This window comes from Nicotiana attenuata, unplaced genomic scaffold (assembly GCF_001879085.1).
Source record: "Nicotiana attenuata strain UT unplaced genomic scaffold, NIATTr2, whole genome shotgun sequence".
Taxonomy (NCBI): domain Eukaryota; kingdom Viridiplantae; phylum Streptophyta; class Magnoliopsida; order Solanales; family Solanaceae; genus Nicotiana; species Nicotiana attenuata.
Window position 1 is genome coordinate 41,400 of NW_017671956.1, and position 20,623 is coordinate 62,022.

The 20,623-nt window shown below is 35.9% G+C and overlaps 1 protein-coding gene across 1 annotated transcript; it reads right to left on the reverse strand.

Annotated features, from left to right (window-relative positions):
* On the reverse strand, positions 1-3,452 carry LOC109211046 (pollen receptor-like kinase 3). Its single transcript, XM_019374546.1, has 2 exons — positions 1,966-3,452; positions 1-939 (listed from the first exon to the last, which is right to left on the reverse strand). The coding sequence occupies exons 1-2, from the start codon at positions 3,275-3,277 to the stop codon at positions 284-286; spliced, it is 1,968 nt and encodes a 655-aa protein (XP_019230091.1). The 5' UTR covers positions 3,278-3,452; the 3' UTR covers positions 1-283.
* Positions 3,453-20,623: the final 17,171 nt, after the last annotated feature.

The window sequence follows — 20,623 nt, forward strand, 5'->3', positions numbered from 1 at the left end:
TGATAGAAATAGGAAATTGTATTTCATTGACATTTCTAAAAAGCAAGCATATGCTCTTTCATCTCTCCACAGGATGCAGCTGCTCTCTATGAGGTTGGTAATGAAATGATACATAATGGAGCATCTAAAAAAGCAAAAATAAAAAAAATACACAAATGCAAAGAAAAATTTAGTCAGTAATATATGTACTAGCAACTAGTTAATAAACTATCATTAGTCTGACGACCATAGGAGAAGCTGCAACATTAACCACGGCTTGAATTACCAGTCGCGAAATTCCCAATTAAGTGTTCCTTGTAGGGGATTGTGACACTGGTATTTCCGCACATCCATCTCTCAATGATGGCATTATCTGAATCGTTTGTCCCGTTTGTTGTTGTATTTCTTCAATCCTTCTAATTACTTCTGTAATATTGATCCTTTGTTGTGGATTACTCTCTACACAAGCTGCACCAATATGAAGTAATTCTTTCATTTGACTCGATGAATTTTTGGCACTTGCTATTATATCTGGATCATATAATTCAGCTTCTCTTCCCTCAGCCATCGCGGATTTCACCCATTGTACTATATCAATCCCTCCTTTACCGGTATTTAGATATTGAGACGGGAATTTCCCTGTTAATATCTCGAGAATGACAATTCCTAGGCAATAAATGTCGGATTTGGGTGTAACTTGGTGATTTTGTACTGCTTCTGGAGATTTGAACGCGATTAGTGCTTGAGCTGCGTGTGCATTGTTGATCAAGGTGTAGAATCCGTAGCCTGTGACTATTGGCTCGTGGTCTGTGTTTATAAGTATATTACTCGATTTCAGATCGCCATGAGGCAAATCAGAGGCAAGTTCAGTGTGAAGATAACTTAATCCTTGAGCTATTCCTTGTACAATCTTTAAACGCACTGTCCAGGTGAGCTCAGCATGGGGAATTCCTCGATCACCTGTAATCATTCATAAAGGATGCAGCAATCAAAATAAGAAATACTTAAATCACAAATAAATCATGTGCAGGCCAAACTACAAATACAGAGTAAACATAGCTTCATGTTGTTACGGAAATGAATCTTGGGTCTTATTCAACCTAAGCTAAAAGTCATGTCACGAGGTGGGATAATCCTAAACAATATAAGGAGTTAATAGTTCATTCCCTCAATCAAATCAGAACGTTATATGGTCCCTACAACCAGGACCGGACATATAGAGCTTGAACAACATACCATGGGGGCTCACCGGCTCAGTATGAGCCAACTCAACTCCAAAAATTTGTTCATGAGGTGAGAATTATCATGGGGTGTCAAATGAGCGGGTTGGGCCGACTTTGAGAGTCTCAAAATGGGCTAAATAAACAAATAACATGCCAAAGTTACTTGGGTTGAAATTAGTTGGGTCAAGATGGGCTAAAAAAGTTGGGTCATAGCCCAAACCGCCCAACTCTTATCAAACTTTATTTATGTGTTATTTTATTATAAATTGTACAATTACAACATATAGTAAGATTTTTTTTCTTTTGTTATGGTCTTACATAACATATCAAAAAAAAAAAAAAGAATTATTTCTAAGATATTTTGGCAAAATTACTCATGGATCAATTAAGACTAAAATTCAACCGAATTTATATGGGTTGGATCAAAATGGGCTGAGTTCAGTAGACAGGGAGGTCAGTAACCAGCCCAACTTGGGAGGGGGGTTGGGCGGGTTTATTTGGACTTGGCCAAATTAGACAGCCCTAGGATTATCCAAGATTAGGAATGAGTGTGTCTTTGATATCATGTTAAGGAAAAGGACATTGAGCTTAACCGAATCTCAAAAGTCAGCTCATAAGGTGCGGGTTGCGCTCATTCTGTCAACCAATGTGAGACATTTAACAAAATCATATAGCTAGATTTTTATTATACACAAGTATATATATGTGTGCAGATAATATTTAAGAGAAATGACTTAAAATAGTTAAGAGCAAGGTACTTTACCATGAAGTAGGAACATCAAGCTGCCTTTAGGAATATACTCATACACAAACAACTTCTCTTCCTTACGATAATGATAAGCCAAAAGTGTTAGAATATTTTTATGTCTTAATCTTCCTAAACGCCTAACCTCTGCATCAAAACCATCTTTTCCAATCTTATTCATTTCTTTAATCCTTTTTACAACAACTGTTAATCCATTTGCCATCATTGCTTTATAAGAAGAACCCAATGGACCATTCCCTAACACTTCTGCTGCAGCTTTCATTAAATCTGCTAACCCAAACTCACCCTTATCATCATTTACCATTGTCAAATCGCCTATGCGTTTCCCATTTATTGATCCTTTGCGTATCGAGCTGCCTCTTCGACTTAATTCAAATGATTTCTTGCTATCACTCGAAATCCTCCTCCCGAGTGATGGCTCTTCAAAACTTTCAATAGCAGCACGACGATTTTGTTGCCTACGACACATGAAATATATTCCTACTACCATGATCAATAACAGTACAATGGACGCTATCATGACCCAAATTGAGATGCTTTTATTCGAATTTCCATGACTTTTATTATTCGTGCTATTATTATTATTGCTATTTGGGGGCTGATGATCACAAGCTTTGCCTAATTTCTCTCCACAAAGCTCAGCATTTCCCTTAAAAGAACTTGCATTGAATCTTGATAAACTCTCTGGAATTTCCCCTTTCAAATTATTATTCGAAAGATCGAGTGATAACAATGTCGACTGGTTCAACGTTGGGATTGGACCTGAAAACTGGTTATTCTCTAAATGTAACTCAATCAAATGATGCAGTTGTAATATTGATGAAGGAATTTCACCACTAAATTTATTGCCAGAAAGCCATAACTTCTTCAATGACTGCATTTTATCGAAATAATTCGATGGAATTTCACCAGAAAATTGATTTGCTGACAAATAAAGTCCTTTTAATGCACCCATTCGATTGAATTCAGGTATCGGTCCAGAGAACGAATTACTACGAAAACTAAGTGTTCGTAAACCAGGAAGTTGTGACAATGAATCAACGTCAATATTTCCAGATAAATTCATTCGTCCAAGTAGAACACTCCTAACAATTTGATTTTGACAAATAACACCAATCCAACGACTATTTTTGTCACATGGATCGGTCTCGGGTTTCCAAGAATCCAAAGATTCTGCATTTGTAAATGATTGTTTCAATTTCAATAAGGCTTCAGTATGTGTAACAGAAATTGAAGGCATAGGGTAATTGATCAAGAAAACAATGCAAATAAGGCATGTTTTGATCATAACATGGAAAATATTGGCCATACTATTCCTGGAAAATTTTCGTCCCAGTAATGGAATTTTGCAAGTAAAATTCAGGAATTTTCATTTGTTAGCTGAGGTACGAAGAAATTTTACTTGTTTGGATAATTTTGTGGTTTTTGTGTTTTTATTTGTATTATTTTTTTCCCCTGTTTTACAAATTTAGGGGATGAAAGTGGCAAAGGTGCAAAAGAGCCAGAGAACAAAGGACCACATGAGACTTCTAGTAAAAAAACAATTGGAAAACCGTTTTTGTCGTTGAGTTTGTGCAGATATTCAACCGAGAATAACTGCAATAACTGAAATCCTGGTTTTTAACTTGTTGTCCTAAGATAATTTATTTTTAGTCAACCACACATTTAATACTAACAAATAATTATAGGTAATATTAATTTAGAAACTAAATTAGAGGAATGTGTAAATTAAGATTGTGTTCCAACTAAATAAAGAGAAAAAATTCACCAAGAAAAAAGAAAAAAAACCATGCCAGCAAAAATAGAGTATCATGTAAGTAAATTGTATCTATAGGTGTATATTTCATTGGTTTGGTTTGGTCGTTTTGCTTTTCCTAACTATCAGTTTCCCAAAGTATAATATCAAACCAAAGAAAATATTGATTTAGTGTCATTTACAATTTGGTGCGATTTTTAGGTTATACATGAACACCCCTAATTGAACAAGGAGGGGCAGAGGGAGGCATAAGAAAGAACTAGCGTGAGGTGATTAGGCAGGACATGTCTCTACTCCAACTTACCGAGGACATGACCCTTGATAGAAAATTAGGGTGGTGGGTTGACCGACAGTCTAGAGTTTCGCTTTGTCTTACCATTAGTATTAACTAGTCGTATGTTTTCATATTCCTAGTCCCTTGTTTTTATACGGTGTGTGATTATTATAACTAGGATTGGCACTATTCTAGTAGTTTTGTATTCCTGGATCTCTGTTATTACTCTGTTGTATCATTTGCTTCTATTGTCTTATTACCTTTTTGTTGCTATTGTTTGCATATTGCTTCATCTTCATTGTTCTTGAGTCGAGGGTCTGCGTACACACTATCCTCCCCAGACCCCACTTGTGGGATTTCACTGGGTTTGTTGTTATTGTTGTACCCCTAATTGAATGGTGTAGTTGACGAGCGCAAAATACAACACGAATTTGATGTTCGCTAGCCAAAGATAGTATAGTTTAATTATCGTCTCCACAGGGATTGGATTTAAACAATGCTCTAGTAATTTATGGTTTAACTGCTATTCAGGATGATCAAAACTTGATTTGGATTGATTACCAATTATGATTAACTACTAAAGTAAAGCAATTGACAATTGACTGCAGAGAACTAGAGATTAGCAGAGTTTGTTTCTTATCAATAGGACGAATAAGGGTCTGACATGATAGGTGGAAGATAGCTATTTGGGATTTAACTCTAGTTTAATTCACTATAATATTCTAATAATTCTCAAATTCACTCGATGATTAGTTCAAACGTGTAGTCAAGACTTCTCTCTCGATTAAATATTTAACTCTACGATGTGAACTAATATAAGCATAGTGAAAGTATGCAAGCATGCGTTAATGGATTAGTCTTTAGGAAAATGTCTCTCGAATATTCTCCTAACTTGATTTAAACAACAATTCAACAAGCTCTTCGATTACTTAAGAGAATCGATGAACTAAATCAAACAAAATAATGCAAAGATAATCATCAAAATATTCCTCTTTCGATTAAATAGACCGGTGAATAAAGTTGCAATAATTCTAAGCTCCATAAATGAATTCAAGCAAAGAACTAGAGTTAAAATCCACAAATATTTATCAAAATACCATATCCGTCAAATCCTAAGGGAAACTACTCCATAATCATGGAGCAGGTCATCACAAATTGTCACGGCCCGGATTCTCACCCTCGGGAGTCGTGATGGCGCCTACTAGTACGAGCTAGGCAAGCCAATTAATTTCACAATTTATCCTTTTTACCCATTTATATTCATTAACAATTTCAATATAATAACATTTAAACAGCAATTTAACATAAGCGGAAGAAAGAAACAATAAGCTATCTGAACATGAATATCTAATACAACTGTTTGAGTCTCAACTACCCAGAACTGGTGTCACAGTTTCACAGACGGTCTAAGAATACTACAAATAAAGGTCTGAAAGAATTAAATACAACACTGTATCTGGAAATGTATGAAAGAAACAGGAATAGTAAATAGTAGGAGACACAAGGCCTGCGGACGCCTGCAGGACTACCTCGGGTCGCCTGATGAATGAGAATCAGCAATCCCACTGCGGTCCGAAGTCTACAACACTGGGGTCTGCACAAAAGAGTGCAGAGTTTAGTATCAGCATAACCGACCCCATGTGCTGGTAAGTGCCTAGTCTAACCTCGGCGAAGTAGTGACGAGGCTAGGACCAGACTACCAAATAAACCTGTGCAGTTCAATTATATATAGCGGAAAAGAAACACGGAAATAAACAAGTAAAGATAGGAGGGGGATACATGCTTCGGGGAAAAATAGGCAAAAACAGAATATCAATAGAATGTAAAGGAATCAAAATCCAACCACTAACGAGAGTAAGGAAAAACAAAGGCATATTTCACTTTCTTTTCACATCTTGTTGCAAGCGTGCAACCCGATCTCATTTCCTATATCTCATGGTAGGCGTACCACCCGCTCCCATTTTATTATATTTCGTGGTAGGCGTACCACCCGCTCCCATTTAATATTATTGCGGCGTGCAACCCGATCCATATATAATATTATTGCGGCATGCAACCCGATCCCCCCGATCCATATATAATATTGTTGCGGCGTGCAACCCGATCCATATATAATATTATTGCGGCGTGCAACCGAACCATATATAATATTGTTGTGGCGTGCAACCCGATCCATATATATATACTTACAATTGTAATGAGAGTCCCGACAAGGGATCAAAAGGTCTACACTATCCCGTCAAGGGAAAAGAAACAGCTATAACCAAACTTGTTACCACACCTATCTACCTCAGCTATACCCAAGCTTGTCACAATACCTAACTACCTCAGCTATACCCAAACTTGTCGCAACACCTAACTACCTCAGCTATACCCAAACTCGTCACAACACCTAACTACCTCAGCTATACCCAAACTCGTCACAACACCGAACTACCTCAGCTATACCCAAACTTGTTACAACACCTATCTACCTCAGCTATACTCAAACTTGTTCCAACATCTAACTACCTCAGCTATAACCATAATCCTTACCTAACACAAAAAATCATCAACCTAAGTATCAGTAATATCAATTAAGAACACAATACAAGGGAACCACAACTCAATAATAGCCCGGCAAACGGCAACATAATGATCTCTTCTCTTTCTCACTTTTACTTCACAATTTACTTTATCACTCGAGCCACTGCTCTAGAGGTTCAATTATCACTTATACTTTCACAATTCGTTATACAACTGGAGTCAACGCTCGTCAATGTTCATAGGTCACAGTTCTTTTCACAACTTTGCACCACAATTAGAAATCTTCACCAAGGCATGAATAATACAACAAAGTCATAAAAATCACAATATAAGACCAACGGTCACGCTCGACACCAACGTATAGATACTCGTCACCATGCCTATAGGTCGTACTCAACGAGAAAACAAATAGCAAATAGGACACACTCCTAATCCCTCAAGATAAGGTTAGGCCAAACACTTACCTCAATGCCACGAACACAATTCAAGTTTCAATTATAGCTTTACCCCTTGATTCCACCGCCAATTCGCTCGTATCTAGTCACAAATTACTTAATTACATCAATAAACGCTAATTGAATCAATTTGAATGCATGAAAATGAATTTCCCAAAGTTTTGCCAAAAAAGTCAAAAATCGCCCCCGGGCCCACATGGTCAAAACCCGAGGTTCGAACCAAAACCCGATTACCCATTCCCCCACGAACCCAAATATATAATTTGTTTTGAAATCGGACCTCAAATCGAGGTCCAAATCCCCAATTTTTGAAAAATCTAGGTTCTACCAAAAACACCCAATTTCCCCCATGAAAATCCTTGATTTTAAGTTGAAATCATGTTAAAAGATGATAAGAATTGAAGAAAGTTGGTTAATAATGACTTACAATTGATTTGGAGAAGAAAGGATTCTTGAAAAATCGCCTAAGTGTGTTTGGGTTTGACAAAATATGAAAAATGGGGCTTAAAATCGGCTAAGTATAAAATTGCAGGTCTCAGATGTGGGAATTGCGAAAAAAGTTTGGGAAATGCGAACCCGGGAATTGCGAAAAAAGTTTGGGAAATGCGAACAAGCCTGGGAATTGCGAAAAATGTTTGGGAAATGCGAACCTGGGAAGAAAGTTCGGGAAATGCGAACAATGCTGGTAAGTGCGAAAAATGTTTGGGGAATGCGAACCTGGGAATTGTGAAGAAAGTTCCGGAAATGCGAACAAACCTAGTAATTGCAAAAAATGTTTGGGAAATGCGAACATGGGAATTGCGAAGAAAGTTTGGGAAATGCGAACAAGCCTAGTAATTGCGAAAAATGTTTGGGAAATGCGAGCATGGGAATTGCGAAGAAAGTTTGGGAAATGCGAAGTCTGCAGGCCTGCAATTCCTTAAGTCCAAAATTTCACCCCGTGGCCTATCCAAAACTCACCTGAGCCCTCGGGGCTTCGAGGGCTCCAAACCAAATATACACACAACCTCAAAAATATCCTACGGACTCATTCGTGTACTCAAATCACCAAAATAACATCATGAACATCGAATTAAACCTCAAGATCAATGAAATTTCTCAAAACTTCTTTAAACATCAAATTTGCATTTAAGGTCCGAATCACGTCAAATGGATTCCGTTTCTTTCCAAAATTCACAGAATTATCTTAAATCATATATAAGACCTGTACCGGATGCCGGAACCAAAATACGGGCCCGATACCAACATGTTCTAATCAAAATTCATTTCCAAACCTTATAAACAATTTCAGAAAACAATTTCTTTCAAAAATTCATTTCTCGGGCTTGGGACCTCGGAACTCGACTCCGGGCATACGCCCAAGTCCCATATTTTCCTACGGACCCTCCGGGACCATCAAATCACGGGTCCGGGTCCGTTTATCCAAAACGTTGACCGAAGTCAAATTAATTCATTTTATAGTCAAAACTTATCATTTTTCACAGATTTTTACATTTAGGCTTTCCGGCTACGTGCCTGGACTGCGCACGCAAATCAAGGTGATGCTAAGAGAGGTTTTTAAGGCCTTAGAAACACAAATTTTAATTTAAAGCAAGTGATGACCTTTTGGGACATCACACAAATATAATTAAAGAATAAGAAAACACCAACGTTATAATCGAAACTCCCGTATTGAATTGATGGAAAGATGATGAAATCATGTATCTTGTAGCCTCCAATGCTCTCCAAAGCTTCCAAGGCCAAATGTCCTCTAAAATTCGTGTTTTTGATGTATCTATACCATGTAGGAACGGGTCCAAACGAAACTAGCCATTCCAAGCTGAAGTGGGAAAAGTTGGACGAGACAATACACTACCGCGGCACACCATGCGCCGCATTAGTGGGAAAGTTCAGAGGCCTATTTTTTTCACTTTGAATTTTGCACTAGCGCCCCGTGCCCCGCTATGCATGGCGCGGCGGGGTAGTGCCATTTTCTCAGAGTAATTTTTTTTCTCACTTTGTGACATCCAGACTTGGTCTTCGACCCCCGAACGTAATCCCGACTTAATTTCTTGGGCTTTTACTCAGACCTCAAAGCTCCAACTTATTCAAATTAGCTCCAAATTATCTTAATAGCTCGAAATTATTTTCTCCAAGGCATAAAACATGTAATAAGCGCAAATCATCATTATTAAAGCTCAACCACAAGTAAAATGCAGTGATTAGAGTGCAAACTATGACTAAAATACGGATTTCTAGCCTACCATCAACACCTCACACTTAAACCATTGCTCGTCTCGAGCAATCAAACTGCACTTCACATAGAGACGACCTTCTTATCAAACAACTTCCTTAACACATTATGCCAAGTATATTTAAAGCAGACTAAGCACCCTATCATAACATCCTAGCCTCAAGACTCGACTCAAAAGCACCACGTATTTTTTAAAAAATCTGCTCACTTACTCTAACACTGAGGCCAAAGGCATTAACTTTCCTTCACAAATCATGTGCCCTCACACTAAAGATAGAGAATAGTTCCACACACAATAAAATTCAAGAAAAAATAGGAACTCAAGGTAGAAAGAATTAATTCACTCTCAGAAATAAAATTCATGCACCACAGAGAGTGTACCATAGGCTTACCCGTAGTGTAACACCCTACTAATTCAGCTCATTCAGTCAAGGATCAAGTAGGACTTTATTTTGGTTGTAATATAGGTTGCGGTACGGGTAGGATACAATTTGGATAATAGTAGCTACACCTCCCTGAGCACTTTAATACATACAATTTACAACTTCAAACCCCACACTTATGTTGAACCAAACTCCAACATTCATGTTTCGTTCTTCGTTCCGTCGTCGATCAATCACAATATCATAACATCAATCTCCCAATTTCTTTAAGCACAAGAAAAATGAGAACCTACCACTAGCAAGGAATTAATATTAATTTTTTTCTTCTTTTTAATACATATACAAACTCTTTTTTTCTTCTTTTTTTCCAGTTCCCTACAAATGGATCTCACGATTTTCAAACAGTGCACATTTCTCCATTTTTTTCAGTTCCACTAAAAAACCCAACCATACCTCTACTTAGCTCGGAACAATCTTATAACAGTTTTAAGAGCTCACGAGAGGTAACGGTTCAAACAGATGGTCAATTCAAACAATAAGGGCCAGGCTTGTTGTGTGGTTGCCAAAGAAATAGTATTACATGCTCAAAAGGGCTAACTACGATACACATTAATTAGGTGGGTAAAATCATATATCTGGCTCACAAAGAAATGCCTCTATCACTTCCTAGACTGAACAAAACTACTATTTCGCTTTGCAAACATAATGGGCAAGTTCTAGACATCAAATGCAATACATAGAATATCAACAATAACCTCACACACACATTTACACATAACTCACTCAGGACCGGATCTATCCTGACTCTTTAGTCAAAGCAGTTAAGCAAGGTCAATATCAAACAATTTAAGGCACTACAATACATGACTTAAGAACTGAGCCTAGGCATCACAACTAAGCACTCACTATTCTCAAGGCACAACAAAGTTAAGAGCAGTTATCTCCATTTCATACCCTAGAACATGATTTCTCTATTCTTAACAAAAGAAAAAATAAATACACCCGATTCAAGCAAAAACCCTGGAAAAGAACCGCGGCACAAAGAAAAACCAAGGGAAAATTATTTCATTACCTAAGAAAATAAAATAAAAATAAAAGACACCCTTTTTTTCTTCTTCGACTTTAATCCCTCACGAAGACAGTCGAGGAAATCCGTCATCGGGAAATGTAAATTTTTTTTCTTCAAAAGAATCAAAAGAAACGAAAACAAACTGTGACAACCCGACCCGTCGTCTCATAAGTTACACTCCGTTTTCCCCATTTCCAACTTCTTTAGGCTTCATTATCCGTATCTTATGTGATCGAGTTGGTTTGGAGTGATTTTGATAAGAAATGGGACACTTAGTCTCTTTTAAGAAGGCTTAAGTTAGAAAAGTCAATCGGAAGTTGACTTATGAGTTAGAGGGCTCAGATATGAATTCCGGTGGTTGGGTTAGCTCCGGAAGGTGATTTGTGACTTAGGAGTGTGATCGAAATTTATTTTGGAGGTCCCGTGTAGAAATAGGCTTGATTTGGCGAAGTTAGTATTTTGGCAAAATTCCGGTTGGTAGGTGAGATTTTGATCCGAGGGACGGAATGGAATTACGACAATTTTTGTAGCTTCGTTAGGAGATTTTGGATGTGTGTGCAAAATTTCAGATCATTCGGAGGTGTTTTAGTTGGGTTTTTGATTGAATGCGAGTCTCGGAAGATTTGGATGAACTTAGGCTTGAATTTGGTGTAATTTGATGGTTTAGGTGTTAATTGTGGTGTTTTGATAATTGGAACAAGTTTGAATAACGTTATAAGATATGTTAGTGCTTTTGGTTGAGGTCCCGGGGGGCCTCGGGGTGATTTCGGATGGTTAACGGGAACTTTTGAAGTTGGAAAATTTCATGATAGACAAAAGTTGTAAATGAGTGCGCACAAGACCTCACTTTAAACGATCATATCTCCAGTTATATAAGGAGTTGGGTGATGCACCACCTATCAAATTAAAGCTCTTTGAGTCTAGTTTCCAACGAAACAAACCGTTCATCATTTGGATGTGTATATAAAAAGTTATGGCCATTTTTTCGTGTCGTCAGCGCCTTGTGTAGTGCCGGGCGCTAGCCGTGGCGCCCAAATTTTTTAGCTACTGGATCCAGCGCCACAGGCAGCGCCCAGCGCCACCTGTGGCGCCCGAAACAGCCTATAATACTCATTTCGGGGTTCATTCTTACCCATTTATTTTGGACGAACTTTGAGGTTTTCTTCCACCATCTCAAGACCTTCAACTCCCCCAATCTTCAAGTTAAGCAATCTCCATTATCTTGTGTGAAATTCCATCATTCATATACTATTATTGATGAAATCCTCTCATAAAAACACTTAGATTTTCAAGAAATTTCTTCAAGAACTCAAAGGAGGGTTTTGCAAGATTTCTTCCAAAAGGTAAATCATACACCTCAAACTTACATATATGGATATATCATGGGAATATGAGTATGAATCAAGTATTACAACTTATGGTATGGTGATTGGAAGTCATAAATTCCCAATATAAATACATAGTTATTGTAGAGATTGAAAGGTGGATATTTGATAGGATTTGTTGGTTGGGTGTGAATGGATGGTCATACATGTGTAGTTGGAAGTTATAAATTGGTTAGGAATGATGATGAGATGAATTGTTGGTTAATGGTGATAGTTGGAGGAACCAATACTATAGTTATGAGGTGTAAATATCTATGCCTACAAGCTGTTTGATAATATGCCTAAATGGCATAAGTTATGGAATTTATTACTAATATTGGCCCTATTGAATGTTGTATTGTAGATTGAAGTTACATAACTGTATTGGATCATTGTAGTATCATTTAAGGGGCGAATTTCAGATATGTATGGCTAAAACCCCGTCTTTTAGAAATTGAGCTTCATCGATGTTTGTGTGATTTTGATAGATTTGACGCACGTGGAGATCAATTTGAAGGGCAAAGGCGTCGCGAGTCAGAGATTTCACCGGCTCGAGGTGAGTAATACTTGTAAATGATATCCTGAGGGTTTGAAACCCCGGATTTGCACATCATAGTGCTGGATTATGGTGACTTGCACGCCAGGTATGAGCGTGGGGTAGAGCACCGTTGGGGATTGTGACTTGGTCCGTCCCGGTTGTGGATTTTACTGCGTAATTGACTGAAACTTGCTAGATGCATCTTGAATTGGGCCGATTGCCATGTTTTGGGTTTCGTGCCGGTTATTTGAACCCTGTAGGGGTTATTATCACTGTTTTCATGACACTTAGCATATTAAATGATTTCAGTCCTGAGTTAAACCCTGTTTTGAAATGTGCAGTCATATTGCTAATGTTTAAAGACTTAAATTGCATTTTTCTGATGTTTTGAGTTAAAAGCTATTACTTGACATTGCCCGAGTGGCTCATTTGCATGTTCTGGACTGAGGATGGATCGGGCTGCATGCCGCAGCGATGCTATGATGATATTGCGCTTGGGCTGTAGGAGCCCCTCCGGAGTCTGTACACACCCCCAGTGAGCGCGGGTACCCAAATGGATCGGGCTGCGCGCCGCAGCGGTCATGTGCATTGCATTGCATTCATGCATTGTTTCCTGTTTGTACTACGTGGCATGACATACAGCACTCTCATATCATTGGCATCCATGCTGTTCTTGCACTGCGTACCAGATACCCTGGTGTTATTTGTTAATAGAGTGTTGTGCCCGAGGGGCTAACTTATGTGCGGACTTGCACTATTTGATAACGCATTCATATGCTTGACTGTTGGAAAAGGATATTTTCAAAAGAGGTTTTTAAACTGAGCCAGATATTTTCTAAAGGATTTTTCACGGTCTTACTGTTTTCTAAAAAGGGTTGTACTGTCCTATATATCATGATGGAGTGCTCTTACGTGCCCGAGGGGCTAACTTATGTGCGGACTTGCAATACAGTTATGTAACTTCAATCTACAATACAACATTCAATAGGGCCAATATTAGTAATAAATTCCATAACTTATGCCATTTAGGCATATTATCAAACAACTTGTAGGCATAGATATTTACACCTCATAACTATAGTATTGGTTCCTCCAACTATCACCATTAACCAACAATTCATCTCATCATCATTCCTAACCAATTTATAACTTCCAACTACACATGTATGACCATCCATTCACACCCAACCAACAAATCCTATCAAATATCCACCTTTCAATCTCTACAATAACTATGTATTTATATTGGGAATTTATGACTTCCAATCACCATACCATAAGTTGTAATACTTGATTCATACTCATATTCCCATAATATATCCATATATGTAAGTTTGAGGTGTAGGATTTACCTTTTGGAAGAAATCTTGCAAAACCCTCCTTTGAGTTCTTGAAGAAATTTCTTGAAAATCTAAGTGTTTTTATGAGAGGATTTCATCAATAATAGTATATGAATGATGGAATTTCACACCAAGATAATGGAGATTGCTTACCTTGAAGATTGGGGGAGTTGAAGGTCTTGAGAGGGTGGAAGAAAATCTCAAAGTTCGTCCAAAATAAATGGGTAAGAATGAACCCCGAAATGAGTATTATAGGCTGTTTCGGGCGCCACAGGTGGCGCTGGATCCAGTAGCTCAAAATTTTGGGCGCTGACAACACGAAAATGGCCATAACTTTCTATATACACCTCCAAATGATGAACGGTTTGTTGCGTTGGAAACTAGACTCAAAGAGCTTTAATTTGATAGGTGGTGCATCACCCAACTTCTTATATAACTTGAGATATGGTCGTTTAAAGTGAGGTCTTGTGCGCACTCATTTACAACTTTCGTCTATCATGAAATTTTCCAACTTTAAAAGTTCCCGTTAACCATCCGAAATCACCCCGAGGCCCCCCGGGACCTCAACCAAAAGCACTAACATATCTTATAACGTTATTCAAACTTGTTCAAATTATCAAAACACCACAATTAACACCTAAACCATCAAATTACACCAAATTCAAGCCTAAGCTCATCCAAATCTTTCGAGACACGCATTTGATCAAAAATCCAACCAAAACACCTCCGAATGATCTGAAATTTTGCACACACATCCAAAATCTCCTAACCAAGCTACAAAAATTGTCGGAATTCCATTCCGTCCCTCGGATCAAAATCTCACCTATCAACCGGAATTTTGCCAAAATACTAACTTCGCCAAATCAAGCCTATTTCTACACGGGACCTCCGAAATAAATTTTGATCGCACTCCTAAGTCACAAATCAGCTTCCGGAGCTAACCCAACCACCGGAATTCACATCCGAGCCCTCTTACTCATAAGTCAACTTCCGGTTGACTTTTCTAACTTAAGCCTTCTAAAAAGAGACTAAGTGTCCCATTTCTTATCAAAACCACTCCAAACCCACTCGATCACATAAGATACGGATAATGAAGCCTAAAGAAGTTGGAAATGGGGAAAACGGAGTGTAACTTATGAGACGACGGGTCGGGTTGTCACATCACAAATTATTTACTCATTTATTATTTGATGGAATAATTTATTTATTCAAAGAGAACGACTTGAAATCGGAATTAGAAATATATATCAATGATTCAGCTCTGCATTGTATTTGTTTAAGTGGGATTTATATTTAGTTCAATCAGTCAGAGCACCGCCCTGTCAAGGCGGAAGCTGCGGGTTCGAGCCCCCTCAGTCCCGACGGATTCAATAAATACAATTCATCTCTCGGAGCATAATTTCATTTTCAACGGGGGATCTTTTTTTTCTTTTTTTCTTTTTTGTTTCGAAGAATTCTATTAGTATTAGTTAACTTCAAACCCTAAATATTTTTTCCTACAAATTTTGGATTTTGAAGCCTGTCTTTGTAGTTTTGTAACCAAATGTCTAATATTAGTAGATTCGATCGTTCCATATACTTGAAAACCGTGGTAGATATTTATGAAAAATTAAATCAAAACGTACAATAGCTAATTTGGCAAAGAAATTTCTATTTGTTTCCTTATAAATATGGTTCTGGAAAAGAAATATTAACTTGAACATATGATATGTACAAACATGTAATTAAAATCTTAACAACATAAATAGAAACAATATAAATTAAAGACAAACTTCGGAAAAAACTTGCCTTTAAAATCGGATCCTAATCGGCACTAAGTCTTAATCACAGGCTCCACATGAGTCTTCCATCAACTGCACAAGAATATTGAATAATCGACCAATAATTACTCATATAAATTTGTTGAATATATGTTGTTATAAAAAGCTAAGAAATCTAATAACGTGAAGAAAAAAATAGATATCGATAAGAAAAAAGGTAGAAAACGAACATCAGTATCTATAGAACATTAAATATCTCGAAGAGTTAGCTTATTTTAGACCTTGAACTCATGTTGATAGGAAACTAAAGTTAGGATGAAATATTCCAAAGAAGTCAAACCTAAAGAGGTCTAAACCTAAAAGAAAGCCACACACGTTGGTAAATAATTCTAATCCTAAACAAAAAACGCCTAAAGAATCCTAAACGTAAAATAAAGCAAAGTCATAGCCAATAAAAACTGTGATACACGATTGTTTTGGTGTTATCCCAAAATTAGAAAAAAAAAAAATTAGTAATGAACAATTACAATTATATCCAACGTAAAATACACTTTCTAAAGGATAAAAAGGCGAATGACATTTCGATAGGGGCTTCGTGCTTTTAATATATTATAGAAGATAAATAAATAAATAGATATAGATTTGCTGTAAGAACCCCTTATTAAACCGCATCATCTAAACAAATATATCGTTCAAGTAGTAGGATTAAGATTAACAGATTAAATTCTTCAATATAAGACACTTACCAATAACTCTAAACCAATATTTACATTGGCAACAAGTGGCGCAGGTATATAACAGCTGAGAGTTGGGATTNTATATATATAGATTTAAGTTTTTTAAAATAACTAAATTTTTTGTATTAAATCCTTTCTTATTTGAAATATTTATTTTCCAAATATTAGGATTCTAAATATTAAGACTTTGAAATTATCAGTTGGTTAGTAAATATTTTCCTTTTTAAGCTAGGTACTAGATTAGAAGTCTAAATATTTAAGTCCTAATATAGAAATTCAAGAAAAATACTATGTTAACAAAATAAGGCCTAACTTGTTAGAGATTCTTTCGTGTAATTGAGTAACATAGAAGTGCTAAAACTAATTCTATCCTAATTTGTATTATGGCTTTAAAGCTCTGTTCAAATCAAATTTTTTAGGAGTGTTTAAAGTAATCATGTGAATAACTATAGTTCATTTAATATGATCTTTAATTTGAACTATATATATGAACTACAATATATATTTTCATGTTATATCTGTATTGCTTTTTAATTCAAGTAATAACTTTTCATTTGTTATTTTTATATAATAATTTTAAAATTATACTCAATAGTTAGAAGAAATAAGAATATGAAAGAGAGAAAGAAAAGTTATTGGAAAATGTTAATAATAATAATGTTGATAATAATAATAATAATAATAATAATAATAATAATAATAATAATAATAATAATAATAATAATAATAATATCTGCAAACACAACAATCCAAAGCTCAATGTTAGTTCCATTTTTTTATGTCTTGTAAATAGAAGTTTTAGTGGATAAAATTATAATCATAGCTAAATATTTAAGCATGAAGATGAGATAATATTAAAGTTTGAATCAGTAAAAAATAAATTAATTTAATATTAAATATAATAACTGAATCTTTGAATTAACTAAATTAACAAACTAATTCAATCCAAAAAAATTCCAAATTCTTCTTAAAAGTAAAATTATTTTTAAATTTGAGAAAAGTTTTAGGATATATATTTTTATTTCTGTAAGAAGAGCATTAACGATAAAAAAATAATAATTATTGTATAGTATTAAGAGCCAATTGGTAAAATGCAAACTTGAATTTGTATGAATTAAATAAGAATATAGCATGTATTGTGCTATATGTGATATATATCTATTAAGGTATACTAAAATACATTAAATTATTTGTTGAAGAATAATCTAAAGGAACTATGATAAATATGAATTCTGAATTAGTGACAATGATTTTCGGGTAACCTTAAATATGAGAAGTTTTTAGTTTTCATAAGATCAAGCAATAAAGCATCATAAGCACTATTAAGCCAATAAATAAGAAAGAAAGTCCCACTCATAAAAACTTGGAAAAATAAAATAATTGATAGAATGTCTAGCATAATTACGGTAAAAATAGCACAGGCTACTCAGTTTTCATATTGGTCATTCAAAAATAGTCAGTGTTTGCGAAGTCATTGAAAAATAGCCACTATTTTGCTACAACACGGAAAGTTCCAGCATAATATACTGGAGATCGGTGCACCTATGTATGAACTTCCAGCATATTATGCTGGAACTCGAACATGCGAAAAGTTCCAGTATAACATACTGGAGATTGGAGCACCGATGCTCCAATCACCAGTATATTATGCTGGACCGGTATATTATATTGGAGTATTTTTTCGGATTTTGAACAGTGTATTCGTTCAGATTTATCTTTACAAGAAAAGTGACTAAATTTCAATTACTTTTGAAACTGTAGCTATTTTTGAATGACCACTTGTAAATCTGGCTATTTTTGAATTTCTCCCATAATTGCTTGGTCTAGATTAGATGCCCAAAGTATTTAGCATAATTGCTCTAACATTATAGTCAAGATCTGTGTAAATCAAATAATCATCAGTTTTGTCAAACATAAACCCACATACACGTACATATATGATAGATGATTTTTCTTTTAAATATATCCGTTCAGATAGGATACATGCGCAACGCACGTAATATAAATGTAGTATAGAAAATATCTCTAAGCTTAAGATCGTATTCTTGTCTCACCATATGTGTCAGCGTACCATGAGCTTTCCGATGCACAAAAGATCTTCTTTGAGAATTAACTGATTGGCTTGCTAGCTTAAACTGATTATTGTTATTTACTCACAAGTGCTATGTCACGATTCAAGTTTATGACACGTATTGTTCATGTTGACCCAACAGATTTCACTGTTTTGCCATTTGGGCCTCGCCACTATCAAGCTCAAAAGTGCGTGTGTCATACAAAGTTATGTTGTGCCTCAAAGCTCTTCATTTTTCTCATCCATTCCGATAGGGATTAGCCTAAGGTACCATGCCCGCCCTTTCAAATTTTGCCAGCTTAGAGACCTGGTAGTCCTGTTTCACCTGCGATCGTTGGCCTGCCCTTTGTCGTGGGCGTCATATGCTACCATTGAGCCCGCTTCAGAAAATCTTGGCACAAAGGATAAACAACATTGGAGAACAGAAGATCTCTTTGCCTCGCTCCTTTAGTCCCTGTTGACATAAAAAATCTGCTAAATTTTATGTCCGACCTCTACCAGACATGTATAATCCTTGGTCTTCAAGCCTAAAAGTCACAATTACTCTGCCTTAAACCCTAGCACATGTCTATGCAAAAGGAATACATATTCCCTTTAACAAATATCCCGAAAATCGCATAAACTCTTGGGATATTTACAAAGAGATTGACACATTAAATATTGTCTTTCTTAGACTTGAAGTGATCAAGAGACGTTCTTCCTCAAGATCAGCTCATGGCGGGACACTTTTTGGCAATCAAATACTTCAAAAAGAACCACACGAATTCTACGTTCGAGAAATACGCCGCTTAACCTTTCGAATCATGTAGATCAATCTGGAGAGAAGAACCAAGAGAACAAATAGAATTGTACTCACAATTGTTTATCAATAAAAATATCATTATTTTTATGATTGCAATTAATTTTGATATGTCAATTTTTTTTTTTTTTTGCAAACATTCTCATGGGAAAATTATAACTTTGTCCAATGACAATCAGAAGGAAAAGGATATCGAATGATCGATTCACCATTGAGAACATTAGCCCCAAATGAGGAATATTGTGGTGTTCTAACAGGGGCAGATCAGATCAAACAAGAACTTTATGAGCGAAATCTGCTGACACAAAAAAAAAAAAAAAGGATTTGATGGTATCTGTAGAGTGGATCCATGGGCTTCTCGGGTGAAGGAGTATCAGTTATTAGATTAATTGCTAGCCACATAATACATCGATCTATATATACAAATATTTGTTTTCCTTGAGCTATACCATTTCTTTTTTTCTTCTACTTTGTCCTTTTTGTTTTTAGAATATACTAGCATAGTTCCTTCATTTCATAACTAGGTAGATGCAGCTGAATCTCCACGGGGTGCATCTCATTGTCGCTAGCAACTGTCAAATAGGAACTATTTTTCCATTTGATAGTATTTTACTACCTGACATAATTTCAAGAACTCTGTATGTGAGACTTGAGTTTGAGATTAATTATTTAGAGTGGCATACGAGAAGATTGGTGCTTTTTAGCTCTTTAACTTCCCAACCATTGAGGTTTCGACAAACTCATATATGCTTTATCAAGCTTTTTGTTTTTAAATTTCTTATCTCGGAGTCCACCATTAAACACTAAATTAAGCTATAAATCTCCCACAATAAAGATTTTGATTATGATGACTTGAATCTTGACTAACAAACTTGTCTGCTTTCCTTCTTTTTCTTTAAGAAGACCCTCGTTTTCCAACAAAACAAGTGGACTACGAGATAAGTTAAACATAGTTATCATATGTATCACCACTTTCGTGAAAAGAACTTTTGAACTTATTTACCTAGGAAATAGTTATTTATGAAATTTAAGATAACATAGTAGGATTACATTAATTAATTAATATGAAGAGATTGTCGTTACTCTTTTCTTGCTGGCTTTCTTTTTCATCCGCTGTTAGAAGAGCGCCGAGCTGATAAATATCTTGAAAATGACGGGCGTTTGTTCCAAAAAGAGTTGTATTTTTATTTATTTTTTTTGTTCCAAATACCATAGAACGTTTTTGACAAATTTGAAAAACCTACTCCACAAGTATATATTTTTCAATTTTTTGCAAAAACTAAAAATCTTTCGTCAAACTACGTACCACGCTGTCGTTTAATAATACGGAGTAACTAGTAATTGCAGACT